This window comes from Pseudopodoces humilis, chromosome 8 (genome assembly GCF_049639895.1).
Source record: "Pseudopodoces humilis isolate 2021_Gansu_Grassland_sample_001 chromosome 8, ASM4963989v1, whole genome shotgun sequence".
Lineage (NCBI taxonomy): Eukaryota > Metazoa > Chordata > Aves > Passeriformes > Paridae > Pseudopodoces > Pseudopodoces humilis.
The window spans coordinates 14,330,931-14,356,549 of record NC_142207.1 but is presented as its reverse complement, the minus strand read 5'-3'; the positions used below and the strand labels follow the sequence as shown (position 1 = coordinate 14,356,549).

The 25,619-nt window shown below is 40.7% G+C and overlaps 1 protein-coding gene across 7 annotated transcripts in view; it reads right to left on the bottom strand.

Annotated features, from left to right (window-relative positions):
* Window positions 1–1,824: 1,824 nt before the first annotated feature.
* Window positions 1,825–25,619, bottom strand: part of SMARCAL1 (SNF2 related chromatin remodeling annealing helicase 1) — a 37,256-nt gene continuing 13,461 nt past the window's right edge. For 6 of the 7 annotated variants that reach the window (XM_088059280.1, XM_005519686.3, XM_014249205.2 and 3 more), the window contains exons 8-17: window positions 24,487–24,645; window positions 22,705–22,770; window positions 14,849–14,989; window positions 9,421–9,639; window positions 8,567–8,637; window positions 6,330–6,432; window positions 5,474–5,656; window positions 4,894–4,994; window positions 3,289–3,385; window positions 1,825–2,906 (exon numbers count right to left, since the gene is read on the bottom strand). In XM_088059280.1, coding sequence (XP_087915406.1) covers window positions 2,709–2,906; window positions 3,289–3,385; window positions 4,894–4,994; window positions 5,474–5,656; window positions 6,330–6,432; window positions 8,567–8,637; window positions 9,421–9,639; window positions 14,849–14,989; window positions 22,705–22,770; window positions 24,487–24,645 — 1,338 coding nt within the window. In that variant the 3' untranslated portion in view covers window positions 1,825–2,708. The remainder of the gene's footprint in view (window positions 2,907–3,288; window positions 3,386–4,893; window positions 4,995–5,473; window positions 5,657–6,329; window positions 6,433–8,566; window positions 8,638–9,420; window positions 9,640–14,848; window positions 14,990–22,704; window positions 22,771–24,486; window positions 24,646–25,619) is intronic. The other variant, XM_088059282.1, reaches the window with a different exon arrangement.

Below are 25,619 nucleotides of genomic sequence, written 5' to 3'. Positions count from 1 at the left end.
AACAGAAAAGAAAAAGTAAATTCCTTTGGCTGCTTAGTGACGATATGATTAAAAAATATAAAAATTGTCAGCCAACACATCCAGAGAATCTACTGCTATTCTCTGGTCTGTATCTACAGAGTTCAGTTTGCTTTGACAGTACAGCACATGGTCATATCCATCATCTACCAGTGTCACAGACAGCTCTGGCAACAACCAAACCCAGCTGCCCTGGGTGACAGCCATTCGCAGCACTGCCAAAGTAAACACACATTTCATTTTCCAGGGAACTGAGAAGAGGAAGGACACAGACAGGCCAGCACAGCCTTGCCTTGATAGTCCACCCCCTTGAACTCTTCAGCTCACGAAGCTAGCCAGTCTGGGGCATGGAGAACACTTAGTTGGAACTGCTCCAGCTTATTGCTGAAGTATTTTAACTTGTTGTTGCTGTTTTGGCATCCTTCTTGAAAACACACCTTTCTGCAATGTGTGTGGGAGCACTGCTGCAGGTGTACAAGCAGGCGTCCAGCCACAGTAAGATGCTCCAAGATCCAGTAAGAGGGATCCTTTCCATTCCTCTACTGGTTTTAGATAACACCAAAAAGATACAGCTCTATCATCTTCAGCTGGCAGGCGCAAGAGGCCCCAGGAGTGCTCCAAGCTCCTGAGCCTGCTGTGGGTCTCACTGGCATCCTGCAAACTGCCTTGCAGAGGTTCTTGTCAGCAAGCCTTGGAGATCCTGTCTGAGCCTGCTGCCAGCTGCCCAGCCACCTCCTCACCATATTAATGATGGGCTAATGGTGCCATTGGGATAAGGCCGGCAGTCTCTCCAATCCCTTCAAGTCATCACTAACAGCACTTTCCTGCAAAGTTCTTCTCCCCTTTCTCATGTAGTAAAGAAAAAATGAATCTCAAATGTGTTTAAAAAACCTCTGTATCTGTGCAGCAAACCTGATGAGATTTTATGGGTCCTAACAAAGGGAAAGTACATTCCTCTAGAAGGACTGGGATTTACCAACATATGGACAAGATGAATTGAGTTAATAAGAACAGAATTCTCCAAGGGCGCTTTCAGTGTATCTTAGAAAAGTACTGTTTTGAAATAACTGTAACTTTACAAAGAAGAGAACTACTTTTATAGGAGACAACAATATGAGTAAAGAAATAATGCCTTTTGCATTTTTTTCAGTCAGCAGACAGCAACATTTCTCACCCCTTACTCAGAACAACCTACTTTGCAAGTAGAAAGATCACTCGTCCTACAGACGGATTAAGTATTCTGTGTTCAAGATGACAGACACTTAAAATTGTCAAAAAGCATGTCTTCATCACCTGGCCAGCTGTTGAAGTAAGAGCAGTGATGGTTAACTGCCATCAAACCCACTTATCTCAGCCTGAAACCCAGAGATAAAGAATTTTCTCCAGTTGCCCAGTCACAACACCCCTTGCTACTGCTTACACCCCAAAGCACCGTCTGCAGTCATGAATGAGAAGCAGCTCTCCACCCAGCACAATTGTACATGCAGCCTGTGGGGCATTTCCATGACGACACCAGCTGAAAATGGAACAATCAAACCCTTCAATGCAGGAAAAAATACGTAATGTTACCAGGTTGATCTTACAGCACAAACATTTTTCTCCTCTGCTATGCAAGAGAGATATTTTTGTCAGTGTCTGGTATCTGCACAGAGCCAAGCACATCACCTCCACAGCATGTTAGCTGCTGGCCTCCAGAAGCTAAATGTAAGCCTTCAGTTTGCTGCCTTTTCTACAGATTATGGCTGTAAAACACAGCTAACTGAGAGATGGAATGCTAAAATAGAAAAAGTACCAAAAGCTTGGGAATCACAACTTAAAACAACTTTTTATTTAAACAGTTCAGTCCAGAATCAGTCTTACAAAAGAGCAAAAGTCTGCCTGTGTCCCCTTCTCCTCATTCACCTGTAGAAATCAGTCAAGTCTTGAGGAAAATATACAACTACCTACACACCCCTCCTCCCTGAGAAGGTTAACCCCTGGAAGTCAGCACAAGCTTCACCCTCCACTGAGAGAACAAGCACATGCCATGGAGCAGGTCCCAATATTCAGCACAAAGCCAGAGATGAATGTGCAGAGGCAGACACGTGCCTAAAACATGCAATTCATGCTTACTGACACACAGCTACACTTTACTTAGCTTCAAGGCGGTAACTTCCTCTTTTCCCTCCTCTTCCCCATCTTCACAAAAATCAAGATCTGTTTGGATTTTTCCTCATGGCCAGATGGAATACCTAAGAGCCAGTCTGTGAGTGATCCAAGAAATGGCCAAATTTGCTAGTGAACAAACTAGAAATACAGACTTTTGGAAATGGAAAACATAGTCAAAAGCACTCTGCAGCTCCTGGTGAGTTGTCTTCTGAAGACTTCTGCCTTGGGGACAGACAGCCATTATCTGCTTTTTAAACAAAACAACTTGGAAGCTGACATGCTGAAACAGAGCAGAATGATACTTGCCCATGTCCATTCAGTCATCAGTAAAACAAGGACTGCAAACCCCACAGGCTGCCAGGTGTGTGCTGCACATCTGTCACACTGTGAGACTGCCTTCTTCTTATTCTTTGAGATGAAACATGCCAGAGATACAGAAAACTTCAAGTCCTTTATTTTCAAAAACTAAAAAAATAATACATGATTGCTTTTGTTTTTTCTTTTTTAATAATAAAAAAAAATAATCTCTTAGCTGTTACCATTTACACTTCCTCAATACGCCGCTTTTTTTTGGGACTCACTGAACATGTCTCTGTTTCTCTGTCTTGCAAGGCACTGCCAGAGTCAAACTCACAGCCAGCATCAGCTGCCTCCAAAAACAAAATATCATCAGCATCATCTCTGCTCTCAGAGAAGGTCTTCTGGAAAAGGTCATAGATAGTCTTCTGTTTTGGATCTGGCTGAGGAAACAGAACAGAACAGGATCTACATCCACATATGTCATGTAAAATACAGAGATCAAAATCAGAGGACACTCCCCTTACATAGTACACTTATGTGTACAGATCATACCATACATGATAGATACACATATCTATCTCATACATATATTCTCAAAGACATATATATTACATGGATGCTTAACTCTCCTTGCAGGTAGCAGGCTTGGAACTTCTGTGGAGAGTCCAAGCCAAGGCATGGATTCTGGGAGGAGTTGAACAATCTGTTCTGTGGCATTAAAGGCAGAACAGGTGTAAGGTCACCTGTACTGGTGAGATGTACACAAGCCAAAACCCATTCAGCCCCTCCCAGGGACCACCAATATTCTTTCAGGTCAATTACCCTGGGAAAGTAGTTAGTTGACTCAGCTGTTTCGGAGAAATTGGTTTCTGAAAGACCAGCTTCACCCAGCACTTTGATCTTCTCCTGAATCATTGGCCTAGGAGTGATAAATGGATATTATTTAAAGGAAAAAATCAAGGACACTGCTTCATTTACTATGTGTAGATTAAAAAAGGATACAAATGGGTATAAAGATGGCTTTTCTACCAAACTTGGTTGGTTCTTTAACCTGTCCTCCTCTTGATTATAATCACTGTATGCTGTCTTGAGATATAAATCAATTAAATTGGTAACAATTAGAGGATTTTGGACTATAAATATTTGGAGAACACACACATCCAATAGAGAAACTAATGGACTGAGGCAACACCAATGGTATGAAGTCAGACCAAGAAGATGCAGTTAAAAGGGACTCCTAGTAGCTATGTGCTCAATCTCCAAGGCAAGTAATGGTAAACCCCAACAACAGATGTATCAGCATTTCAAAGATAACTCCCAACAAACAGCAGAAGGAAGACTCCATCACTGGCCCAAGAGACTGAGAGGTCCCAGCCACACCTGCACACCGGACACTAAAAGATGCCAAGGCCATGGCACAATTAGTGCATTTTCCAAATAGCCTCATCCTCTTGTTCTTTTTCTTGTCTTTAAAAAGATGCCACAGTCCTTTCGAGAGCCATATTTCTTCCCCATTAAGCACTAATGACTGCACAGACAGCATTTCACAAATAAAGGCAGAATTACTGTCATTAACTTTCCATGAAATTTGGGTGATGCATCAGTTTCCAGATCGTTGCATTGTAGGGATATAATTACTTGCCATCATGATATTCTGGGAACTGCACAAGTTCACTTAGTTAATTCATTCCTTTAAACAAGGTAATAAGGATGCAATTTTGGACTTTAAATGAAGCAGCTGGTGGATAACTTCTTTTTATCATTTTCAGGTCAGCTCCCTCGCAGCACTAAAGATTCCTCAGATCCTGTCCACCCCCAGATGTCAGATTCCCAAGCCCTAAGAACTAATGTCCACTGGTAACTCACTGCAGCCAAAAAGCCTCATAGCATAACTATCCAAAGGTGGTCAATAGTACCTTTTTCATCTCTCTGAAGGGCTCACTGAAGAGCAAGAAGGTGGCAACAATGCAGTTCTCCTCCACAGCTCCCTGTCCAAGCACCCAGCAGCCAGATTGCTCCTCAGAACTGATCTACAATACACTGAACCATCTCCAGTGTCTGCTGACTCTGTTGAAAAGTCTCATCACTTTACAGTACCCTAGCACAGGAATGTTCTGAGCTATTATCTAAGACAATTTCTCCTCCTTACACTGAGACTGCAAAGGTTTTAGATGCATCAGCTCTCCCAAAATTTCTTTTAAGAGCCCTTTCTTTGTCAGGTAACTATTTTTATTTCTCCTGCTTGTCAGCCACTCAGTCATGTCCACTGCAGCCAGGCCACGTCACCAGCTTGCAGCAGCCCTGGCACGTACTGATCCTCCTGTCACAGGCTGTGGAAATCAGCACTAGCATTAACCCCTCACACCACATATGTGACCAACAGTGGAAACGTGTCAGGAGAACCAAAATGTCTTTCTCACTTCTTACCATAAGTAGTCATCTGCTGTGCCTTTAGCCACCAGGTAGTGAACATTAACGGAGCTGGTTTGTCCAATTCGGTGTGCTCGATCTTCTGCTTGGATCAAAATCTTAACGTAAAAACATGACAAATAGAAAGTGAAAACTGCAACATCTGAGAAACAGTGTAAGCACCAGAGAACAGAAGATCTCATTTCTTCTGCTTAGCAACTCTTTCTTATCTAGATCCTGTTAAAACCTGTATTCTCAGAGTAGGCCAAGAAGTAATCTGGTACACCAGGTTACCAAAAGGCATCAAAGTTTTCCAAAATAGAGGGTCAGCACTGATGATGGACTTTCAGGTCTTGGCTGGGCAAACCCTTAAGAGCTCTGTCAAATAAAGACAGAAGCATGTTTCCCTTTTGTACCACCTTCCCCTGTTAGAAAGCTGTGTAAACCAGCCTCACAGGTTCAAGCCCAGGCACCTGTGGTTGCAGACATCAGAAAGAGACAAACCCTAGAGAAAGTTGCCTGCCCATTACATCTCTTAATCAGCAACATTTCTGCTCTTCAGGGAACATCCAACTGCTGTTCCCTCCACGACACTTACCCCTGGGTTCCAGAAGAGCTCTGCAAACACCACCAGATCTGCAGCAGACAGTGTCAGGCCCATGTTTGCAGCAGTGAGTGAAAGGACAGCCACAGCCTGCTTCTCTGAGAACTGGAACTTCTGGCACAGAGACTGCCGCTCAGCTGAAGATGTGCAGCCGTCAATGCGAATGTACTCAACATGCTGTGAAAAGGCAGATGATGCTGTTTAGAGAAAGGGTGTCCCCTTTCTTGTATACTCCTTCCATGTTTTGGTGGATTCCATGTCCAGTGCTTCCACTGAGCAAAGTCACCAATGCCACTGTGGGTTATAGTCTGGAATGTTATCCTAAACCGTTCTTCACACTGCTCCAAGCATGACCCAGCATGCTTTAGAAGCATCCATTGAAATCTCACATGTAAAGTTCAACAAACAAGAGAAGTCAAGAGAAATGACTGGCAGGTCTGTCAAGTCTCCCTTCAGTATCTTAGTTCAAAAATGTAAAAGCACAACAGAGGTAAAGGCAGGCAGCGATGGTGGGCTTGGGTAGTCTCATTCTCCCTCTAAGGAAAGCCTGGAGAAAAACAGCCACAAAGGGTAACACTCCAAGAATTCACAAGCTCCAGGGAAGACAGTGGAATTAAAAAACATTAAATACAATAAAAGCCATTCAGCTAATACAAAGTGCATGCTGTGAGGCATTCACCCTCAGCTCCCCCAGTGAAGTTGAAGGGCACACTCAGAAGCACAGCAAGTAGAAATCATCTCTGTCACTAACTGTCCTCAACTATCTGAGCAGCCATAAATCCAGAGGGCTGTTCAACAGCTCTGAAACTGAAAGAGTAATAAAGTTAAGACAAATCAGTCAGTCACTTACTTTCTTCTTCAGCTCTGCAACCACTGCATCCAGCATTATCTTGTGATGAGCAAACACCAGGAATTTATTATTCCCACTTTCCAGTAACTCCAGGATGTATTCTCTACATGAAAAAGGAAAACCACCAAAACAGTATAAAATTAGGTGCTGAGAGAATACAGACTTTGCTCACAACAAGTTTTGAAGATACTGCCCATCTATACACAAACACTAGGGAACTGGCTAGCATAAAAAGCTGAAGTGAAGTGCAAGTATCAAGTCAAGTCTTCTATAGACTAAAATACAGAAAGGAAAATTCCCTCAGTTTTTCTTCACCACAGGCAGACACAGCTGCCTACATTATACTTGGGTGTCAAAAAGAATCAGTTTAGTGTATCCTACTTGGAACATGACATCCCAGGCCAATGACTGAAGGTCATCTACACTTACTTACAATCTCACTCATCCGTCTGTATTTCTAACTTCTGCACAATCACAATGCACTAAAAATAATCTGTATGCAGTTAAACTTCCTGGGTTTACCTGGGATAGTTTTTATATCAACAAAAACACCTCTAACACATTGATCAGAAGAAAGTACCTTTTCTTACAAGGGTTCCCACTGACAGTTTACTCCAGCTTAAGTATCTAAATTTGACAGCTATTTCTAGGCGTTATCCACATGCATATAGGCTTCATGGCCAATGAGAGGCAACAAGACTCCTTTTTTAAATGACTTCAATGAAAACATCTAGCTTTTCCCATGGACAGGCAGCACAGCTACAGAACCCGTTTCTATGCAGTAACTTGTATTACAATCAGATTAACTGGAGCCTGAGGAACACCTGTGAGCCCATACAGATTATGTCATTCTTTCTTTGGAACAGCAAAGTTGTTGAGAAGATCAGGAATACAAAGACCTTTGCTAAAGTCAACACATCTTAGGTCAGCAGCAACTGCCACAAAGGACCAAGAAGGATTTCCAGCAAAGGCAGACAACTTTGCAGGGTTCATAATATTCAGATCCCCATTACATGACAGTATTATTTAAAAAAGAAATCTGGGAGAGGAGTGGGACTGCTGTATTTTAAAACAAGTATCAAAGCAAACATTCAGAGTAGTAAGCAGATGTCAACCAACACATCACAATTATTTTGTATCTCATTCCCACATTCTATTTAACAAATGGCATGTGATTTCAATGGAAGCAATGGAAGATATGTCATTAAGGGTGACACGGGAAATGCTGATGATCACAGTGCAGTACCATTAGTTAGATGGCACTGTACCTTAGCAGCTTGTAGTAACAGATATTTTAAATGCTACTAAACCCCAGGAAAAAATGGACTACTTCCTACCAGCAAGTCAAATAAACAGCACTTCATGATTTTATATTCAGTTCACACTTTGCAACTGAAATAAAAAGAAGTCTTCTAACTCTTCACTAACATAAAAGGAAGAAAATCTTCTACAGAAATGAATACTGGGACTATGAAGAGCAGTTCTGTGCCAAACAAGCAAATTTTGCAGCAAGGTCTGTGACTGTGAAATCACACAGTGCACATCAGTTGGTCCTGACATTCAGAGAGCTGTGGAAAGTAAACCATTTTTATATTATTACTATACGACTTATTAGAAAGCAACTCCTTTGTAGTCCCAGCAAAAAGGCTAAGGATGAAAGGACACAGAAAGAAATTACTTCTAGGGAAGAGAGAGTTAAAAGCACACCCATAGTACAAAAGTTTTACTACTGAGGTCCCATGTGAGCCCTGTTGAAGAGCCAAAAACTTCAGCAGGAGCTGTAGCTACCTTCAGTAGCTACGATGCCTAAAGCACACTAAAACTAAAGCTCAGCCCATCTCATAAGCTTTTTGGTTCAGGATTCCTGCAGCAGCAGAACTGCAGCATTTGTTTTCTCAAATTCTGTTGATGCTTTTAGTTCATTATTCCCCTGCTCCTTAAATTGAAAAAGAGTCCAGATCAGGGAATTTCATCCCAGTCCCAAACACAGAGGCATTTTAAATGGTTCAAATGACAGCTTAGATTTGTATCTGGAATGAAATCAGAAGACTTATTCAGCCAAAGAACCCCAAGAGAAGAAAATGTTTAGTGCATTGTAATTACAGTCAAGTTTTTCTAGGCTGACTTGAGGCTGTGCTTCATGTCCCTGCACTGTTATCTCTCAGGCACTGTCTCCCTGTTCTCAGCAGAAAACCACATTTTACTGGGCAAGAATGAAGCAGTGACACGGCGCTTACACGACTGAGCGGATTTTAGCTTCTGCCGTTCTGCTGAAGAAGACAAGAAGAGCTTCCTTCTCCTGTTGTTTCTGTAGAAGGAAGAGATAAACAAATTTAAGTCTCAAAAAATGCCTTTTCTCCTTCTTGCTTACAGATCTGGTATTTCTGCTGCTGCCAATAAACACTTTGCAAGGAAAAAACATCAGCCTAAAAAAGGTACAACAATAGAGGCCTGGGGGGGAAGTCTCCTACTTGCCATTAGGTACAGCAGATACTCACACAGCCCTGACACCTCCCTTCCTACCTCCCACTCAACTCTTACAAGCTGGATGTCAAGTGTATCACAAATGCAGTTTTAGTTGAGAAATGTGTCCCAACTAAAATGGCAAGGAAAAATCCCTAAGTTCTTGCTGAACTGTATTAGCAACCTAGGAGCCTAGAACATACATTTTCCACACATACAAGGAAAACAAACAAGAAAAGCAAAAAGAAACCCTTCACATTTTTGGCTACTGCTCTGTACCACAGCACAGCTCAAGGCTGTTTTTGTAGGCTGAATGAGATTACAAGGCTAGGCAGGAGAGTAAGTAGAGAGGCAGGAGATATGAAAGACAATTAGAAATTACAAACAAGAGAGAAAAAAAGAGAGGAAATGGTATTTCACACAAAGGGACAAAGTAGACTGCTTAGATCAAAAGCAAATCAAGCTGAGCTAGTTTTGATTGTGCTGTACACTCATCTAAAACTGCCTTCACATAAGGTGTGGCTCTGACCTTTGGAACTCAGGGTACTGCTTTTTCACAAAAAAGTTTTTTTAAAATAAAAGTACCTGAAATAGCAATGGCACATTGCAAAGTAAATTTCTGACTTACACTTTCATATCCTTTGGCCATCTTCTTTGCTTCAGCTGCCAACGCAGCTTTGGTCTTTGCACTAATGCCTTCAGGAGCCACCACAACCATTTTGCGTTGCTTTGCTGGAAGCTGGGAAAGCACATCTGATTTCAGACGTCGGATCATGATGGACTCTTCCAGCAAAATTTTCAGTTCAGTTAAGTTGGACGATCCAGAGTAGTCCCAACCCCATGGCATCTGGGAAAGACCAAGGCAGTTATCAGTGTCAAACCTCTAAGAGACTACTCTGGGTACAAGCCAAAAGCAGAATAAATTTCCAGGGAATCCCAACAAGGCAAGAACTTGACAGCAGGAGATTTGACAAAAATGGCAATCAGGTAGAAGTGTATAAACTAATACACGTAACATTGTTACTCACAAGCTTCCCTTCCTCCAACCTACAAGAGCTCAGGGAGGTGCAGGGAAGAAGGCTATGCAGAAAGGTGGCAGGGATCCCTATTCCAGCCCTGTGCCCTGATATTCACTCTCACACAGCAAGGCGTTGCTGCTCTCCACCTGTAGCTTTGAGCAGGCCAAAAGAACTCACTGCAATTCTGTGCATGCACATTTATCTCAGCTTTAAGCAGAGAGTCACACAAAAATACTCTCTGACAGCATGAGCACAAATATCCTTAACCCAGATGCCTTCACAGAGCTGTTACACTTGTCTGACATGCTAGGTCAGAACTGCCTATTTTCCACTGTGACCTGACTCCTGCTCTGCTTCCTGACATACTCTATTTCTGCCATTACCATGTTTGGCTCAGACTCAAGCAAACCAGAAATAAACTGTGGCCCAAAACACATCACTCCAAACATTGGCTCTTCAAAGCATCATCACCTCAAAGCTCCCCTGATCAACTCATTTACTCCTCCTTGAAGCACTCTCCTATGAACCTGGGCTATCCTCCAAGATCCTGTGCACAGGCAACCTACCTGCAACCTCACAGCCTATCTTTTGTTCTCTGAGAAAGAATAACAGTGGCATCAAAACTGGTACATTCCCCAAAAGAAGCATCTTTCAATCATCTTGTCTGTCTTTCAGAGAAGAGATCAATATGGTTTTAATGCTGAAGCAAGGGAAAAAAAGAAACCTTTCTGCTGCAATTTCACAAGTAAGTGTAGGGAATAAAGCTACAGAAATACCAAAAAAACAAGGTGAGGAGAGAGGTGAAATCTTTCTCATATCTCTCGTTCTAAGTTATAATGGCAGTGTCCAAAAATACAGTCTCTGGTCTTGGAATAACAGACCAAAGTAAGCCACTACATATTCCCTCCTGAAATGCATATAATGGAGATGTGAGGAGCCTCAGCACTTCAATTTGCTATATTAATTGATAAAATAAATTTATCCTTAAAAATCTGTATTGATTTTGTCTTCCCCAAGAGAAAATTGCTACAACCCATAAATTGAAGAAAAAGAGAAAGAAGCTTCTAAGTATTCACTGCATCCTCCATCCTCTCCTAGAATGTGTGAGACAAAAAAATAAATCATACTAGCCATAAGGTTAGTCGTGCTACTGACTGTATTAAGGGGTGATGCTTTGATGAACAGGGATGAGAAGTTGCTGTGGGATAGGAAGAGGAAGAATCAAAGAGCTTACAGGCAATTAAGACCTCTCTGATATCCAGAAGTGAACATTCCTACTTCAGGTTAAGGTAAAACAATGTGCAATCCTATTACCATATTGTACAGATGTGAACCATTAACTGACTTCAGATTCTGGTACTTATGGCCATCATTAAACTCATCTGACTTAATCTATTCCTACATAATTATGGCACCATTTGATTAGCTAGAGTTGGTTCATTAAAGCAGGAAACAATTCAATACAATTGAATCTTGTAGCATTAAAACTTTAGCTCTGACAACAGCACAGTGGTGTAGGGCTAGAGTGAATAAGCCCACCTGGATCTCAGCCAACCCCTCAAAAAACCAGCATGGGTATCACTGCTCTGCTTTCCGGAAACCAAGAGTGTAACACGTCCCTCAGGTCCATACAAAGCCAGTTCAAGTCTACCTGGGTTTATTAGCTTTAGGCATTCTGCATGAAAACTGACAGTCTTTATGCATTTCTCAGGTTCCGAGGGCCCAGCAGAGCAGATGGACAGAACCAAGAAGGACCCTCTGGTGTTGTGCCCAGCCTACCAAAGCCCACTGCCCACACTGCTCAGTGCACTGATAGGTGAGTAGGAGAGATCAACATGATTAGGCTGCTCAGCAAAGCCTGCTGTGGGGCCTGGCTATTCCTCAGGCTACCTCTTTCCACTTAAAAGCCTGTGTTTTCTCACCTTGCTTAACTTCCTTAACAAACACGTCATAAATATGCTTTGTGTCCACATAGCCAAATTGATTTCAGAAGAGCAGCATCCTCTTAAGGCGAAGAACAAGGCACACACAGAGCCAAGATACCATCTACAGTCCTGTTTAAAAAGCACACACAGGCAGAGTCTCCACAGTACATTTAGGTTATATATTGCTTGTGGTGCTGGAACGATTTGCAAACAAGGAAACATCTTAGCTCTGTGCTGCACCTAGCTAGATATAGAGATAATTATTTTTGGAATTATTACAATTTACTTTAGTAAATCCTATTGTGAAAAAGAAAAAAGGAAAGAGAGAAAGGGACAAAGGGACAGAGAGAAAAAAAGACAAAAGAAAAAGAATATAAAAAAAATTAAAAAAAGAAAGACATTTATTTTGCCAAAATACACATCTGGCTTTGATCCTTAATATTCCAGAACACATGCTTCCAACTGTCATTTTCTTACCAAAGTGTTACAGCATCTTACATGAGTCAGTAAACTTATTACAGTGTTAGCAGAAGCTGCCAAACTTACAAATTCAGAGCATGTGCTCAGATAGAAATTACTTAATATTTGCCAACAGTAGCCAGTTTGAAAAATGAATTCACAGCATGTATTTTGGGAAACAGTCTTGGGATATCTTGTAAATAACAGGTGACATTTCACTTGCTGCATTTTTAAAACTACAGATGTTGGGAGGTTGAATTAATAAAAAATTATAAACTCGTATAACTTTTCTAATCAGATCTGCCAGATATTTGCAATTTTCTGTCACAAAATCTTGAAACAGAAACTATTCAGATTTTAGTTTTATATTGAATGGATCAGGCTTTCCAATTTTTCTTTAATCTTATAATGCAATTGGATTTATTATTAATACCAAAACACTTTTACATAACACCTTTTATCCTAACACATCTTCAAAAGCCTTGCAAAGCCTCTCTGGTTCTGTGCAATTCTATCTCCATTCATAATGCTGCCAATTTCAGGACAGAAAGCAGAACTTATTTAAGTATTGACAGCAGAAGTACAACAGTTCTTCAGGGAGGATGCAGCTCCTAATACAGTCACAGGTTAGAGTTACAGCAACAAATGTGAGGGATACTCTACAGTCATGAAGGAACCAATTACAATCACCTTTTAAATTTTTTCATTTCTGAGTGGATCTATGGCAGCCCATATTCAGCAGCGTGAATATGCTGAATATTTCTTTTTCTCTAATACTATCTACATCTCTTCATTTCCAGCAGCCTCACTTCTCCAAACAACCAAATTCTTCCTAGGTTCATGCTATCATTTACTGACGTTAACTGTAAGTCCCAGGTGAGCATAGAAAAACCAACCATGTTCAACTGTCTAGGAGAGGCAGCTCAAACATAGGAACATACTAGAAATCCTGACGAGGTTTTGAAGGGAAGCTGATATAGATTGTGACTTCCATATGGAGTTTCACTGAAGGTTGAAAAGTCATTTAAACTGAACACAGTTACAACCTGGATCCTGTAAAACAATTTTATTTCTTTTATCCAAGGTCCATGTGCCTCATAATTGAAACGACAGCTACTTGTGCAGAACTTTACCTTTAACAGGGCTTATCAAACTCCAAACCTACTTAGACTCATGTGCTGCAAATCAAATTTCCTTTTCACTGTAGAAAACCAAGAAGATTAAACTGTGCCTCTTCATTTCCCTCTAGGAACCATTCTGAAAGGAATGCTCAGAAAGCAGTCTGTCAGTTTTGAAGATAATGAAGCTTAGCAGAAGATGTGGCCTCTCCCTCCATATGATTCCTACTATGGATGGAGACCCAGGACTGATGCTCTGTGATTCTGCATGCTAATGGCCTTATTCTAATCAATGGCATCTGCATGTGACTACCAAAGCCAATTAAATGCTCCTCTGACTTGCATATTTGGACATACACAGAACAGCACTACATTGGCTATGAAAGCAAGTGGGCATTCAGATCTAGGAAAAAGGGGATTCAAGAATTTTATATGAGACTGCAGTGAGAATCTTTTTGGTAAAAACTTGGTATATGTTAGCTACCCCAAACATAGAAGAAAACAAACACAAAGGCCCTACAGACAGCTGTAACTATTTTTATGGCATACAGTGATGATGTTCAGTTCCTCAGAATTTTTGAACACTGAAATGGTCATTTGGTGTTTCCAAGCACATTGCTAAACATTCTGAATTAGAGCTATAGGGAGATTTGAGTCCCTCTTTTGTGTCTATGCAAGCAGCACAGAAGATCCTAGAGCCTCTGTGTATAGGAATCAGCAGCAAAAGCTCTTCTCTTAGCAGTGTGTGTTCCAAAACACACAACAGCCCTAGGGATGGCAAATTCAAGTACAGGTGAGTTGCCCATACCTTGGCAGCAAGGCAGACATTTGCTATCATGGCTGCAAATGTTGGCTTCCTGCAAAGCCAAATTCTTGCAGTGGTTGGACTCAGTAATTCTGTGGAAACAACTGCTGAGCAGCTGGCAGAGGAGTTATTTTCAAAATATGCTGAGGACTGCATCCATTTCCTAAATTAGAAGAGGGTGGAATACAAAGATACAGTCCGTAAGTCTTCATTTTTTTACTTACCTGGAGCTATAAAATCCAAACTCCCAAGGAACAGTCCTTTATCAAACAGTGACTACAACTAGAAACTAGGGTTTTGTTTTTCTTTGTTTGTTGTTTTTTATTATTTTAAAATCATTTAGCTCAAATCTGCAGCTGCTTGAAGGCCCCTTAGTTACTCTGCCCCTTTAAAAAACTCGGGGCAAGATCTGATAAGAACAGCCTCCTTTTACCAGTTATGGCTCCATTTGTTTGGGGATTTTTTTTTCCCCCCCATTTTAATTTCCATGTCTTCCGAGGTAAGAAACACTACTGCCTTCATGTCTCAGGCCCACCACTGCAGCACCTACACCTCCTCAGCTTAAGAACTTCTAAAATGTTACTCTGCAGAGAAACTTTCTCAAAAAAAGATGTCATATGATGCAGAAAGAAGGAAGAAAAAGCCTCCACATTTCAATACAGCTTCCTGTATTGAAAAAAATACAGTGCTGTTTGCAGAGTCCCAGTTTGCCAGTTTCCCACAGAAGTACCTTCTTGGCATCACAGTAGCGCAGCCCAAAGGAGTGGAACTGTGGGAAGAAGGTTGGCTGCACAGCGGCGATCTGCGTGTAGAGCTCCGCGGGCCGCGACATGGCCGGCGTTCCCGAAAGCAGGATCACTCTCTTGGCAGCCTGGGAAAACCAAGTAGGGCATCATTATCGTACAGCTTACAACAGTGCAGAACTTAAGTCACCCCAGTCCTGAAAGAAAGTCCCAAGCCCTCCTGGTTCAAGTACCCTAAACAGAAGAGTGCTTCACTTTCACAAGTACTTTCAGCTATCGCTGCCTGAAGATGCTCAAGGACAGTGCTTAGAACTTCCGGGGAGTAGGATAAACCACAAAGTTTCTTAATACCCATCCACATGTTCTAAGAAAAGGTACATCCATTTTTACCACAGTACTTTCTGAATCAGCATTTACCCACTAGACATATTAGTATCTTACGCCTGGCTCCACTTTTCATTTGGTATCAGCTGTCACAGGAAAATGACACACCCTCACAGGTACATCCCCACCTCCAAAATAAATTCTCATAATAAACCTGCCACAGCAAGCCACAAGCAGACTGTCTTTCTCACAAAAGCAGAAGAGATACAAAGAAGGATTATTTTATTACTTCTTGGTTCATTTTTTCTTAAAATTACACAAGCAAGGAGAAAAAAATAAGCTCTATGAAGCAGAGCCAGAAGATCTGACAGCCAATGGTGAGTGTAGGCACAGCTGGCTGGATGCTAGAACATGAGAGAATAAATACAAATCATGTAAGAAGATTGTAAAATGTGTTGTAGGGGAGACAGGAAGAGGACAGAAAGCCTGGATCTAAAGCAGGTGCTCCCAAGAAGTAGGGGAAAAAATTACATTATAGACATTGAAGTCCCCACTTCTACCTTCATGCCACCACTATTACCTAATTCTATTATTAGATAAAAGCTATGAATTTCTACTGCTGTAAATTCACATACTGTAGTTAAGTTACACGTGCCTTGCAATTTCCTACATGGTTTAATGCAGGTTCATTAAAATAACAGAGAGATCGTTGAGTGACATCTGTACCAACAGCTCATTCACATTTAAATGAAAATTAAATTCTTTTATCATTTCACTGAGATCAACAAGTCACCCAGATCTATTCAGCTGTTTCATCCACTTACCAACCAAAACTGGTGAAAAAGAGTTCCGGAAATTAATTTCAAGATTCTATCGATTATTTATATATAGGTTGTGATCAAGGGGGGACTTGCCTTCTCCAATAATCCCTATTAAACAGATCAGAGGGAAATGTGATCACTACCAGGATCAGACAACTCCCATGAACATTTAAAAAAGCAGAATAGTTACTGAACTAAGTAAGAGGAGAGGTCAAACCTTTGAGCATGTCAGAAGGTCAGAGTTTGCACAAGACAGAGGTGCTGATGCTACCCAAAAGAGGAAGGAGTCACAGAGACCAGAGATACCAGATCCCACGAGGAAACGGTGATCAAACAAAGTAGGTCACTTTTTAAAATTAACCTAACACTAGAGGACAACTGAACAGAACCTAGACAATATCTGACACCCAGCAGAAACCTTTGAGGAGGAAGCTGATACTACCCTGAGAAATCTGCTGAAAAGCAAGACAAGCAAATCCCACAAGTGCAAGAAACCTCCAAATTAAACTTGTTCCTCATGGACCAACAGAAGGCAACTGCCAGAAAAAGGGAAACATGAAGGCATGGGATGACAGACATCTCATATAAGAAAGCTCTGGATCAAGCTAAAGCAAGAACACACTCAAAACAGACCAGGGACGTAATAAATGCAACATAAACCAAACTGTGTTGAAAGGCTTTATGCCATTCTCAAGGCTCTTGCTTCTCAGAGAGTGTTCCCCAGGAGCCGCACAAGATGAGTTTGGAACACTAATTCCCCAGTAGTCAAAACTATTATTCAGGCTCCTTCCCCAATCCCTAAATAGGTGTCAAAAAAGAGGATGATGAAGTTACAGGTTATTTGAATTCTAAACTTGTCCAGCTGCTGCTTTGCTGTGTGTAACTTATTTCTGAACACACAGGATATTCAACCACTGCAAGCTCTAACCAAGGGCTGTGACATGTGTTCTAATTAACCATTTAAAGCAAACTGAAAAGTAAAAAAAATAAACAAAAAACCACCAGTAAAAACAACAACAACCAAACCTCAAAAGATACTAACACTACAAGAGCAGTGAAAAACTTCAGAAATTAATTCCAGAAAATTGCACAGAACATAGGTGGTCTAACTCATTATCCCAAAGGTCCCTTTCAGTTTTAAAACCTGTGACAGATGGAGCTCAAGAAAGAAGAGAAGAGGAAAAAAAAAAAAACTAGGACAACAAATTTCCAAGTGGTGAAGGCTGACTTAAATTCTGGATTAAGGAAATGGCTTTGATTCCCATTTCTTTTTCTAGTGGCATCTCATTTTGAATAGATGCCAATGAAGATTTGCTCCTGCAGAGAAGTCTCTGCTGATCACTGCTTAATTCTTGTTTCCTGCTGAACCTTCTGTGCTGCCAAGAGCGAGCACGTAGCCTCTTTCTTCAAAGGTCTGTAACAATAATATGGAACAACACCACAGAAAATAAGATTGCAGGGGCCAGAAAGGACTTCCTAGAAAAAACAGATCTTATAATCAATTGATACATATTTCCACATAGATGAACTAACATTAGCTGCTCAGTTGCATTTAGGCATGAAGTTCACAGAACTGGTGGAGAGCTGGTCTGCAGTTCTCACTTACTAAGTAGCCTAAGACAAATGTGGCTTTGTAGCATTACACAATACACCAGCAAGAAGTAATTCCACAGCTGGGAAAACATTTACAAAAGTCACTTTTGAAAGTCAAAGAATAATTTATGAAATGATGGCACTTATTTTAAGGTCAAGACCCAGCAACCAACAATTCAAAGGGGAGTAGCCAAGGCAGAGGGGTTATGTGACAGACAAATAATTGAACACCCAAAGAGCCTCATTAACATACAATGACTCTCTCTGTGTTAAGTGAATTTCACAGCAGGAGCTCTGCCATATGCTATCAGACTGACATACTTTTTTAAATAAGCGTGGCTGGTTCTGGCTGTACATTTACTCATGTCCCCAGTTTTTGCTTACTGTGTCATTTAAAAGTGCTTAGCTTAAGAATAGCTTATCCTGCAAAATGAAAAATCTGAAAAGGACCATAATAAAATAATCACCTCATGAAACAGAAGATGTGATAAAGGGGAAGAGTAGCAGCTGCTTTGAGGAGTCTGTTTCTCCACTTGGGCAAGAGATCAGGCTCTGTATTTCATAAGACGATCGTACAGTAATTATTCCAAAAAATATAAATACTTTTCCCTATTGTTAACTGACATCTAGACAGACAATGTGTGTCAAACAGCAGTGATAAGCTATGACTGAAGCAAATTAAACTGCTTTCCTATTACAAGAAGGAAAAAATATTGGAAGGTAAGAGCAGATCTGAAGATGGAGCCCTGAGGGCCCACAGCTTCTTCAGTTTCAAGACGAAATTCCTTCTCTCAGCAGGTGACAATGAGGAAAGGTTTATTTATCTAATCCATGAGATTTGAAACACCTAAAGACAGCTGCTGTTTATTTCCTGACAGAAATGGAAATTTTTGTGTTCTCACCTTCTACCTTCAGCATGGACCTGTTTCCACTATTTTTAAGCTGCTCTATGGCAACAAGCATAAAAGGTTTTGATTCCAGCCACACAGTGTATTTGGACTCCCATAACAAAACCAAAGACCTTTAACCCTGCAAACATCAGGATGTGCATCAGACTATTAACTGAAACAGCAGCTCAGTGGGAACAATCAAATTAGTAACATTATCCACGTGTTGGAGAGCAATGCTCATAGAGACCACAAAGAGTATAAGAACATTTAATGCCACTGGAATTTTTGATTAGAGAGGACATTTTATTTCTCAGTTTCCAACCCAGTTCTTCACTAGTTACTGTCATGCTTCCAAAAAACTCATCCATTTTCCATTGGGACCTTCCCTAGTTTTCATATCTTGCCGTATTCCATGCAATTGCATGCAGTATTCCAGGCAATAAAGACCATGCAGTACCTTGGCTGGTCAAAATAAGTAGAATCCTTCCCACTCTGGTCCCCAAGAGATCCCACAGATGAGTGAAAAACATCTGTTTTGTTTGTTTCTTCGCCAACCACATCCCTGAGGCTCTGCTGGTTTAAGGATATTGGTAGTATGTATACTCCCTCTCCTATGTTTATGTCTCTGAGCTTGTCTCATCTTAGAAAGAAAAAACAAAATGCTTACAAGAAGTATAATTCTATTGAGACTTTCTGCCTCTGAGGGAAGCAGATGCAGGGCAGAGGTAAAGGGAACAACCAGTATTGTCAGTATGCCTAGGAGAACTCAGTCCCAAACATGTGACTACAGAAAACAGCAAGATGACAGCAAGTAGGTCCTATTACCAATTGACACAGCTTTGAATTAGGGGGAAGGACATGCCAGGCCTAACCAGGCCTTTTAGTGACTCAACCACAGCCCAACAGTATGAAACTATTCTCACTTTGATGTGCATGGAAACAAGACACAAAGACCACTTTGAACACAGCAACCTCTAGCCCCTGAGTACCGTGAGAGGTGCTGCAGCTGGGGACAAATCCCAGGCAGCTGCCAGCACAGACCTGCTGGTGTGAAAGCTGGCTGACTTTGAAAGCAACATTTTTGCCACACAACCACACATCAAAAGACTGTTTTCTACTACAGCTTTCAATCCATCCTTCTCCATAATTGTGCAGGGATGCACACAGACTGTGTGCAAACTCTACCACCTCCTTTCACACAGGCAGACAGAGCATTCTCCCCCATGTACAACTCTGCACACCCAAAAGTGTGCATATCCACAATAAGAAATATGGCCTAAACATCTTGCTGCTGCTATTTCACCCTATCTCACTGTTCATGCAATTTTAAGTTTCCCTCAAAGTTCTGTCCACTAACAGTAAATTTGGTATAACACGTCTATGTATTTACTCTAAACTAATGACAAGCTGGGGCAAGCCATGAAGCAGCAAGCACAGGCACTGCATACATCCAGACATTATAAAATTTCTTCCTTTGTCTCTGTCTCAAGTAAAACTTTTCTAAATCTCTGTGAGGGTAGCAGCTAAGTATGTCAGAAAAGATACTGGGTGCTGCACACACAAAATTTGCGGCTTTTGTTAATACTAAAAAAATGTCTCAAAATCCCCAACTGGAAAACTTAAAAGGCATGTTTAATACATGGTTTTGCTTGACAATTCCATACCACACTTGCTCTGCAATTTATACAAGAGAGAAGGAAAAGATGAATTATGACTGAGTGGCTGAAAACACCATTTCATTTTGAAAACCGGTCAATATGAGATATTAAAACTAAAATAAGGCTTTAAATGCTGTAACCATGAGCTAAAGATTTGAGAGGTGTGGATTCAGTTTGGCTATCTAACAAGACAAATTAGAAACTAATATCCAAGACATGTAATCTTTATTATCAATGTTTTAATGCAATTATTGTGCAGTTCTGTATAAACGCTTGTAACAACTTATGTATTTTATTTATTATTCAAATGGAGAAGTCAAAAGAGCAGATTCTATCAAGATAAAAAGAATTAATTAAGTATGGATAGAAATGACAAACATTTCTGCCTCCAGAACATTTTAACTTAGATCTGTTCAGTGCCATTATGGACTCATAAATCTTTCTAGCATGTAAGGACTAAGGATCACATTTCTTAAGAGATTTCCTTTTTTCTGTCCCTAAAAGTCAGTTCAAGATTTTATGCTTTAGGACGTTGAGATCCTCATAGGAAATACCTGCAACTATGGCAATTTCAGATGCTTTATAGTAGTATTATGTTAACCATTAGAAGTGGCAATGCTTAGAAGGTAGACAAGCAAGGCATGCGTTAGCTCCAGGGGCTCTGGTTACAGCACTGGCACAGCTGCACACTCTGACCTTAAGGTAGGGACTGAAGTACTAGAAGCAGTTTACCTCTCAAGGACTTGCCTACACTTACACCTTTTTCTGGTCCCTTCTAAGACCCCTACTACTGCTCAAATCCTTTTAACATAGAGAAGGAAAGAACAAGAGTATTATCCTCAGCAGTATCTTAGCCACACCTCTCATTCAGTAATATCAAGGTATAATGTAAAGTAATGAAAATACTCCCATTTCTACCCCACTGGCTATATATACTTACTATAAGTATCACATAGTATAGTTGCTAAAGTCAGTATTCAAGTCATGAAAGCTCTTCATATTTTGGTAGTTCTTTCAAATACAAAAACATTGGTATGATGTGTTGTACCTGTAGTGACCACAGCATCACTCACTACGAGGTGAAGACACAGCTGCCAATGGGGATAGTTTTAAAGCAAAATGTTGCAAAGCAAGGAGAGAAGAAAAATGGCTATTACAGCAAATACTCCAGAAATTTTAGTCAGCAACCTGGCAAACAGAATTTACCTGAACATCTAACACAAAATATCTGGTACTGCATGCTCGTTGCAGGTGAGATAATACACTATATGAACATAAAACTCTTAATGCTTTCAGAAGACTGAAATTCAGTTTCAGAAGCATCAGCTCTCAATTCTTTAAGACCAGTGATGTGACAGCATAAAACTGTAAATTCTCAGCAAGTGCATACAGGCAATTAACCTCTGCCTAACAGCTACCATCTTTCACTCTCATATCATGCAGCCTACAAATAATTTTGACAAGCTGATCCTTACAAAGCTTCAAGTAGCAAAGGATGAGGCTGCTTTTTGAGCATTTTGCTCAAAATGAGGGCGAATTTGTTATTTTCCACGATTTTCAGACATACACCCTAATTACTGTATTTCAAACTGCTCACAAAATTGGACCTCCTACTTAAGTTTCCAAACATTAAAAGCCTGAAGTGATTTGAAAGCCAAGAGGAGACAAGAGTCAGGCTTTTAAGGAGAACAACCAAGTTATTCAAGGACAACCATCTTCAGCATGCCATTAAGAATCTTGCATATTAAAGCTGGTTGCTATAAAGCCATCACAGATCAAATCTTCTCTTTATACATGCTGCTGATTAACTGCTGAAGAGGAACTGCATTTATCTTCTTCTAATGTACAGGCCCTGCAGTGTCTAGAAAATACCCATAACTTTCATCTGTATCTGTTAGAGGCTATCAGGGTGATTCTTTGATCCCAGGACAACAGGCAAACATTAGAATTTACACTTCTCCTTATGTATCTTATAATTGACTATTGTCTCGCTTCTATGGGCCACTTGTCCCACTAACCTCACATTCCACCATTTCCCAGTAACTCTGTACATGTGACCAGCAGGAAATCTCCTAAGCCCCAGCCACACAAATCCATTGGAAGCCTGCAGTAACACTCTAGTACCCTAAAACCAGGGCAGGGCCCTAGGCAATGCCATTCTGACATGCAGCAGCAATTTGTGTGCTGAGAAGTAACTGATAATGATTATTTTCATTCAACAAGCTATTTTGACACCACTATACTCTTTCTACTCTCCCTGAATACATTCAGTAAGTTCTGACATCCCCTTTTCCCTTCTCTGTCACCACAGAACTCATCAGTGGCAGTACCACAATTATATCAAGGGAGCTTTTTGTTTTGTTCAGTTTTGCCATGTAATATTTGTATGGAAACAAGAGGTAAAGCCAAATTTTAGTCTTGGATCTACATTATTACCTGGATTTTCCCTTGCACACCAAAAGAATTCAGCTGCTGGCTCCTAAGCCTGGTAAGTGGAGCACACTGCCCCAGGAGCCTGACGTTAGCAATCAGAGCTTTGGCACCCAGCATTACACACCTTAAGTAGAGGCATGGCAGCTTGGCAGCGTGCAGTTTTTGTGTTCTTCAGGAAATGAGATTCATCCTGAAACAAAAATGCATGAAAGCAAAGTCAGTTCAGATCCATAGCCCAAACGCAGGTTACAGAACAAATTTCCAGTATTCTCAGCTATCTAGTATTACAGGCCTTTCATTCAGGATATTTCAGGCATTGGGATAGTCACATCAAATTCTAAACAAAAAGACAGGATGCAGAGTAGCAGGCTTCCTGTACTCAAACCTGCAGCTGCAAGCAAACAGAACAAAAATCAAACCTTGCAGGCATGAATCATAAATGAATACCAAAAAACATTGAGCAGAGAGAGCTGAAGAGGAAGGAGAAAGAGGAATATTTCGTAACTGACACTCATTTGCCCCTATGTTTCTTTTAAATGCAGCAAACATAGGAGGCCTATATAGTGCCAGTTCCCTTAATAAGGGGTTAATGCAAATAGTAAGGCAAAAGGAAATCTAATTAAGATCCAACTGTTCTGCTGATAGGGCTCACCAGGTGGGTAATAGTCTCCTACTTCAGACATCACCCTCAAATGGGCTTCACTTCTACTGCTATAGTAAGGCAGAACTTAAGGCAGAAAAAGCAATCGGCACCCTCCAAGGGTATATTCTCATCTTTCCACGTGGGCACAAACAAGCATGCAAAGACAATGCAACTGCTTAGCCTCTCAGGCACAGCCTTCTCCCTCCTAAATAAAAAATAAGCTACATTAATTTTCCCAGCCACCAGAAGAAGACTGGAAGAAAAAGCAGGAAAGTTCAGCAAGCAGTAGGACTACTCCCATCTGTAAAAACCTACAAAGGGTCCAAATTTAAACATACAAACACACAAAAAGAACATCCACCAGTTCAGTGCTGGTTAAAAGTTCCAAGGCAAAGTTCTGGGCCTACAAAATTAATAATCTGCATTTCCACCTTGACAGAATGTTTACTCAGAGTGTGGGTAGGAGAAAAAATATAAAAATTAAAAAGTGAGTAGCTTGGTCTCCAAAGAACTCCATTTATTGCTGCATTCCATCTGATGCTGAGAAACAGAAAGATTATGTTCCAATTGCCATGATCTTTGAGCAGGTGTATATGTGTGCTGAAAACTAGACTGAGAACACCAAATACTCATAGTAAGCTACACAGACACTTTTGCTCTCTATTGATCCAAGCTGGATTTGAAACACTAGATGTTTTGAATTTTTAGTAACTGAAATCCAGAAAAATGCCATTTACTGTGGCTCTGTAAAAAGATAAAATCTGGAACTTGAAGTAATTTACAAAAGAAACTATACAAGTGATCAAAGGACGCTTAATGCAGATTGTCAGTGGAACACAAGCTAAGAGAGATTTTCTTGATGCTTTACCCACATGCTTGATGTTGAAAGGTTATATGGTTTACCGGATAAACACTAACACCACCCTGAAGTCCAAGATTTAAGAAGATACAATTCCAAGACTACTGTATTGACACACCACATTAAACACTTTTCTCTCCAGCAGAGGACATGACCAAGCACAATGAAATCAGAGAGGCACCATAACCAGTGAAAGTGAAAACACAGCCTTAGGAATCCCAAAGGAATTAAACTCTACTAGTTATTTCAAAAGATTTCAGAGAAACCCCATGCTTGTACTAATGAAGACACAATTATAAGATACTTTCATTCCTAAATAAGGCCCAGTTCGCATTTCGTTGCTGTACAAAGGTTACCCCATTTGCAGCATAGAACTAACTTGAAAAATTTCATTCACCACTTACAACAATAACTACTTGGAATGTGCTCTTAAGTTGCTTGTCCATCCTGCTGAGGAGATCAAAACTGATGATGTTGATCAAGCTTCCTGTTAGGCTGTCTTTCCCACTCACTATGACATTGGTGCTTCCTGGACTCAAGGATGGAAGCCATCTGTGAAATGCCTGGAGGAAGAGGAAAGAAATTAATTGCATTCTAGCGCTTATCTTCTTTGTCAAGATCCCAAAGCACTACACAGAACTTCCTCTTGAATACTTAGAACATGGACCCACCCCATCCACCATTAGACATCACTTCAGAGTACAGTAAGGGTAAGCAGCCTTCCCATGGCAACCTCCTTGGTAATGGGAACATCAAGAAGAGAACCCAGGCTACAAGGCAACATCTACTTTACACAGCAAGGAAAGCTCAAACCCTATTCCTTCTTACTGCAAAAAAAAAAAAAAGCAACCCAACAGACAAACAAAACAAAACCAACCCCAGTAATACTCCAAAACAATAAACAAAACCCTGATCTTTAGTGGAAATGTACATAACCTCCTGAGAAAGGTACCTGATATGCTCAGAGCCAGAGAATACTGTGACCACTGCTTACAGGAAAATTTACTTTTCCCACTCAACAGGAAACTAAGGTTGTGAAACAACAGACTTCTAAGCAGTAAACATCTAACATCTATAGCAATGTTTATGATGAAGTACAACACATGCAGATGAACAAAACTCTTCTTCTACCTCCTCTTCTTAAAAAGTCCACCAAAAAAACCCAAAACCAAAAAAACAAAACAAAATGAAAAGATCAAGTTGACAACATACCAGCTGCTCTATGACAGCAGCTGAAATTCATGTGGTAATTGTCATTCAATCAACCTCTTGAAATGCTCCACACACCAGAGCAAGATATCCTCCCCCAGACCCATCTGTTAGCCAGACCACCCACCATTTCCCTTGTAATTCTGTCCCCAGTGACACCAAGCTCTCTGCAACATTTGAGTTCTGCTGATGTTGCTCTGCAAAAAACTGCCTGGGCCCATCAGGATCTGGTCCCTACAGAAATGTAACCAAATGGTGATAAGAAATGGCATCTCTGTCTCTAGGAGCTTTGCCTGTTGAAATCCCCCAAACACAATCATTCCACTGT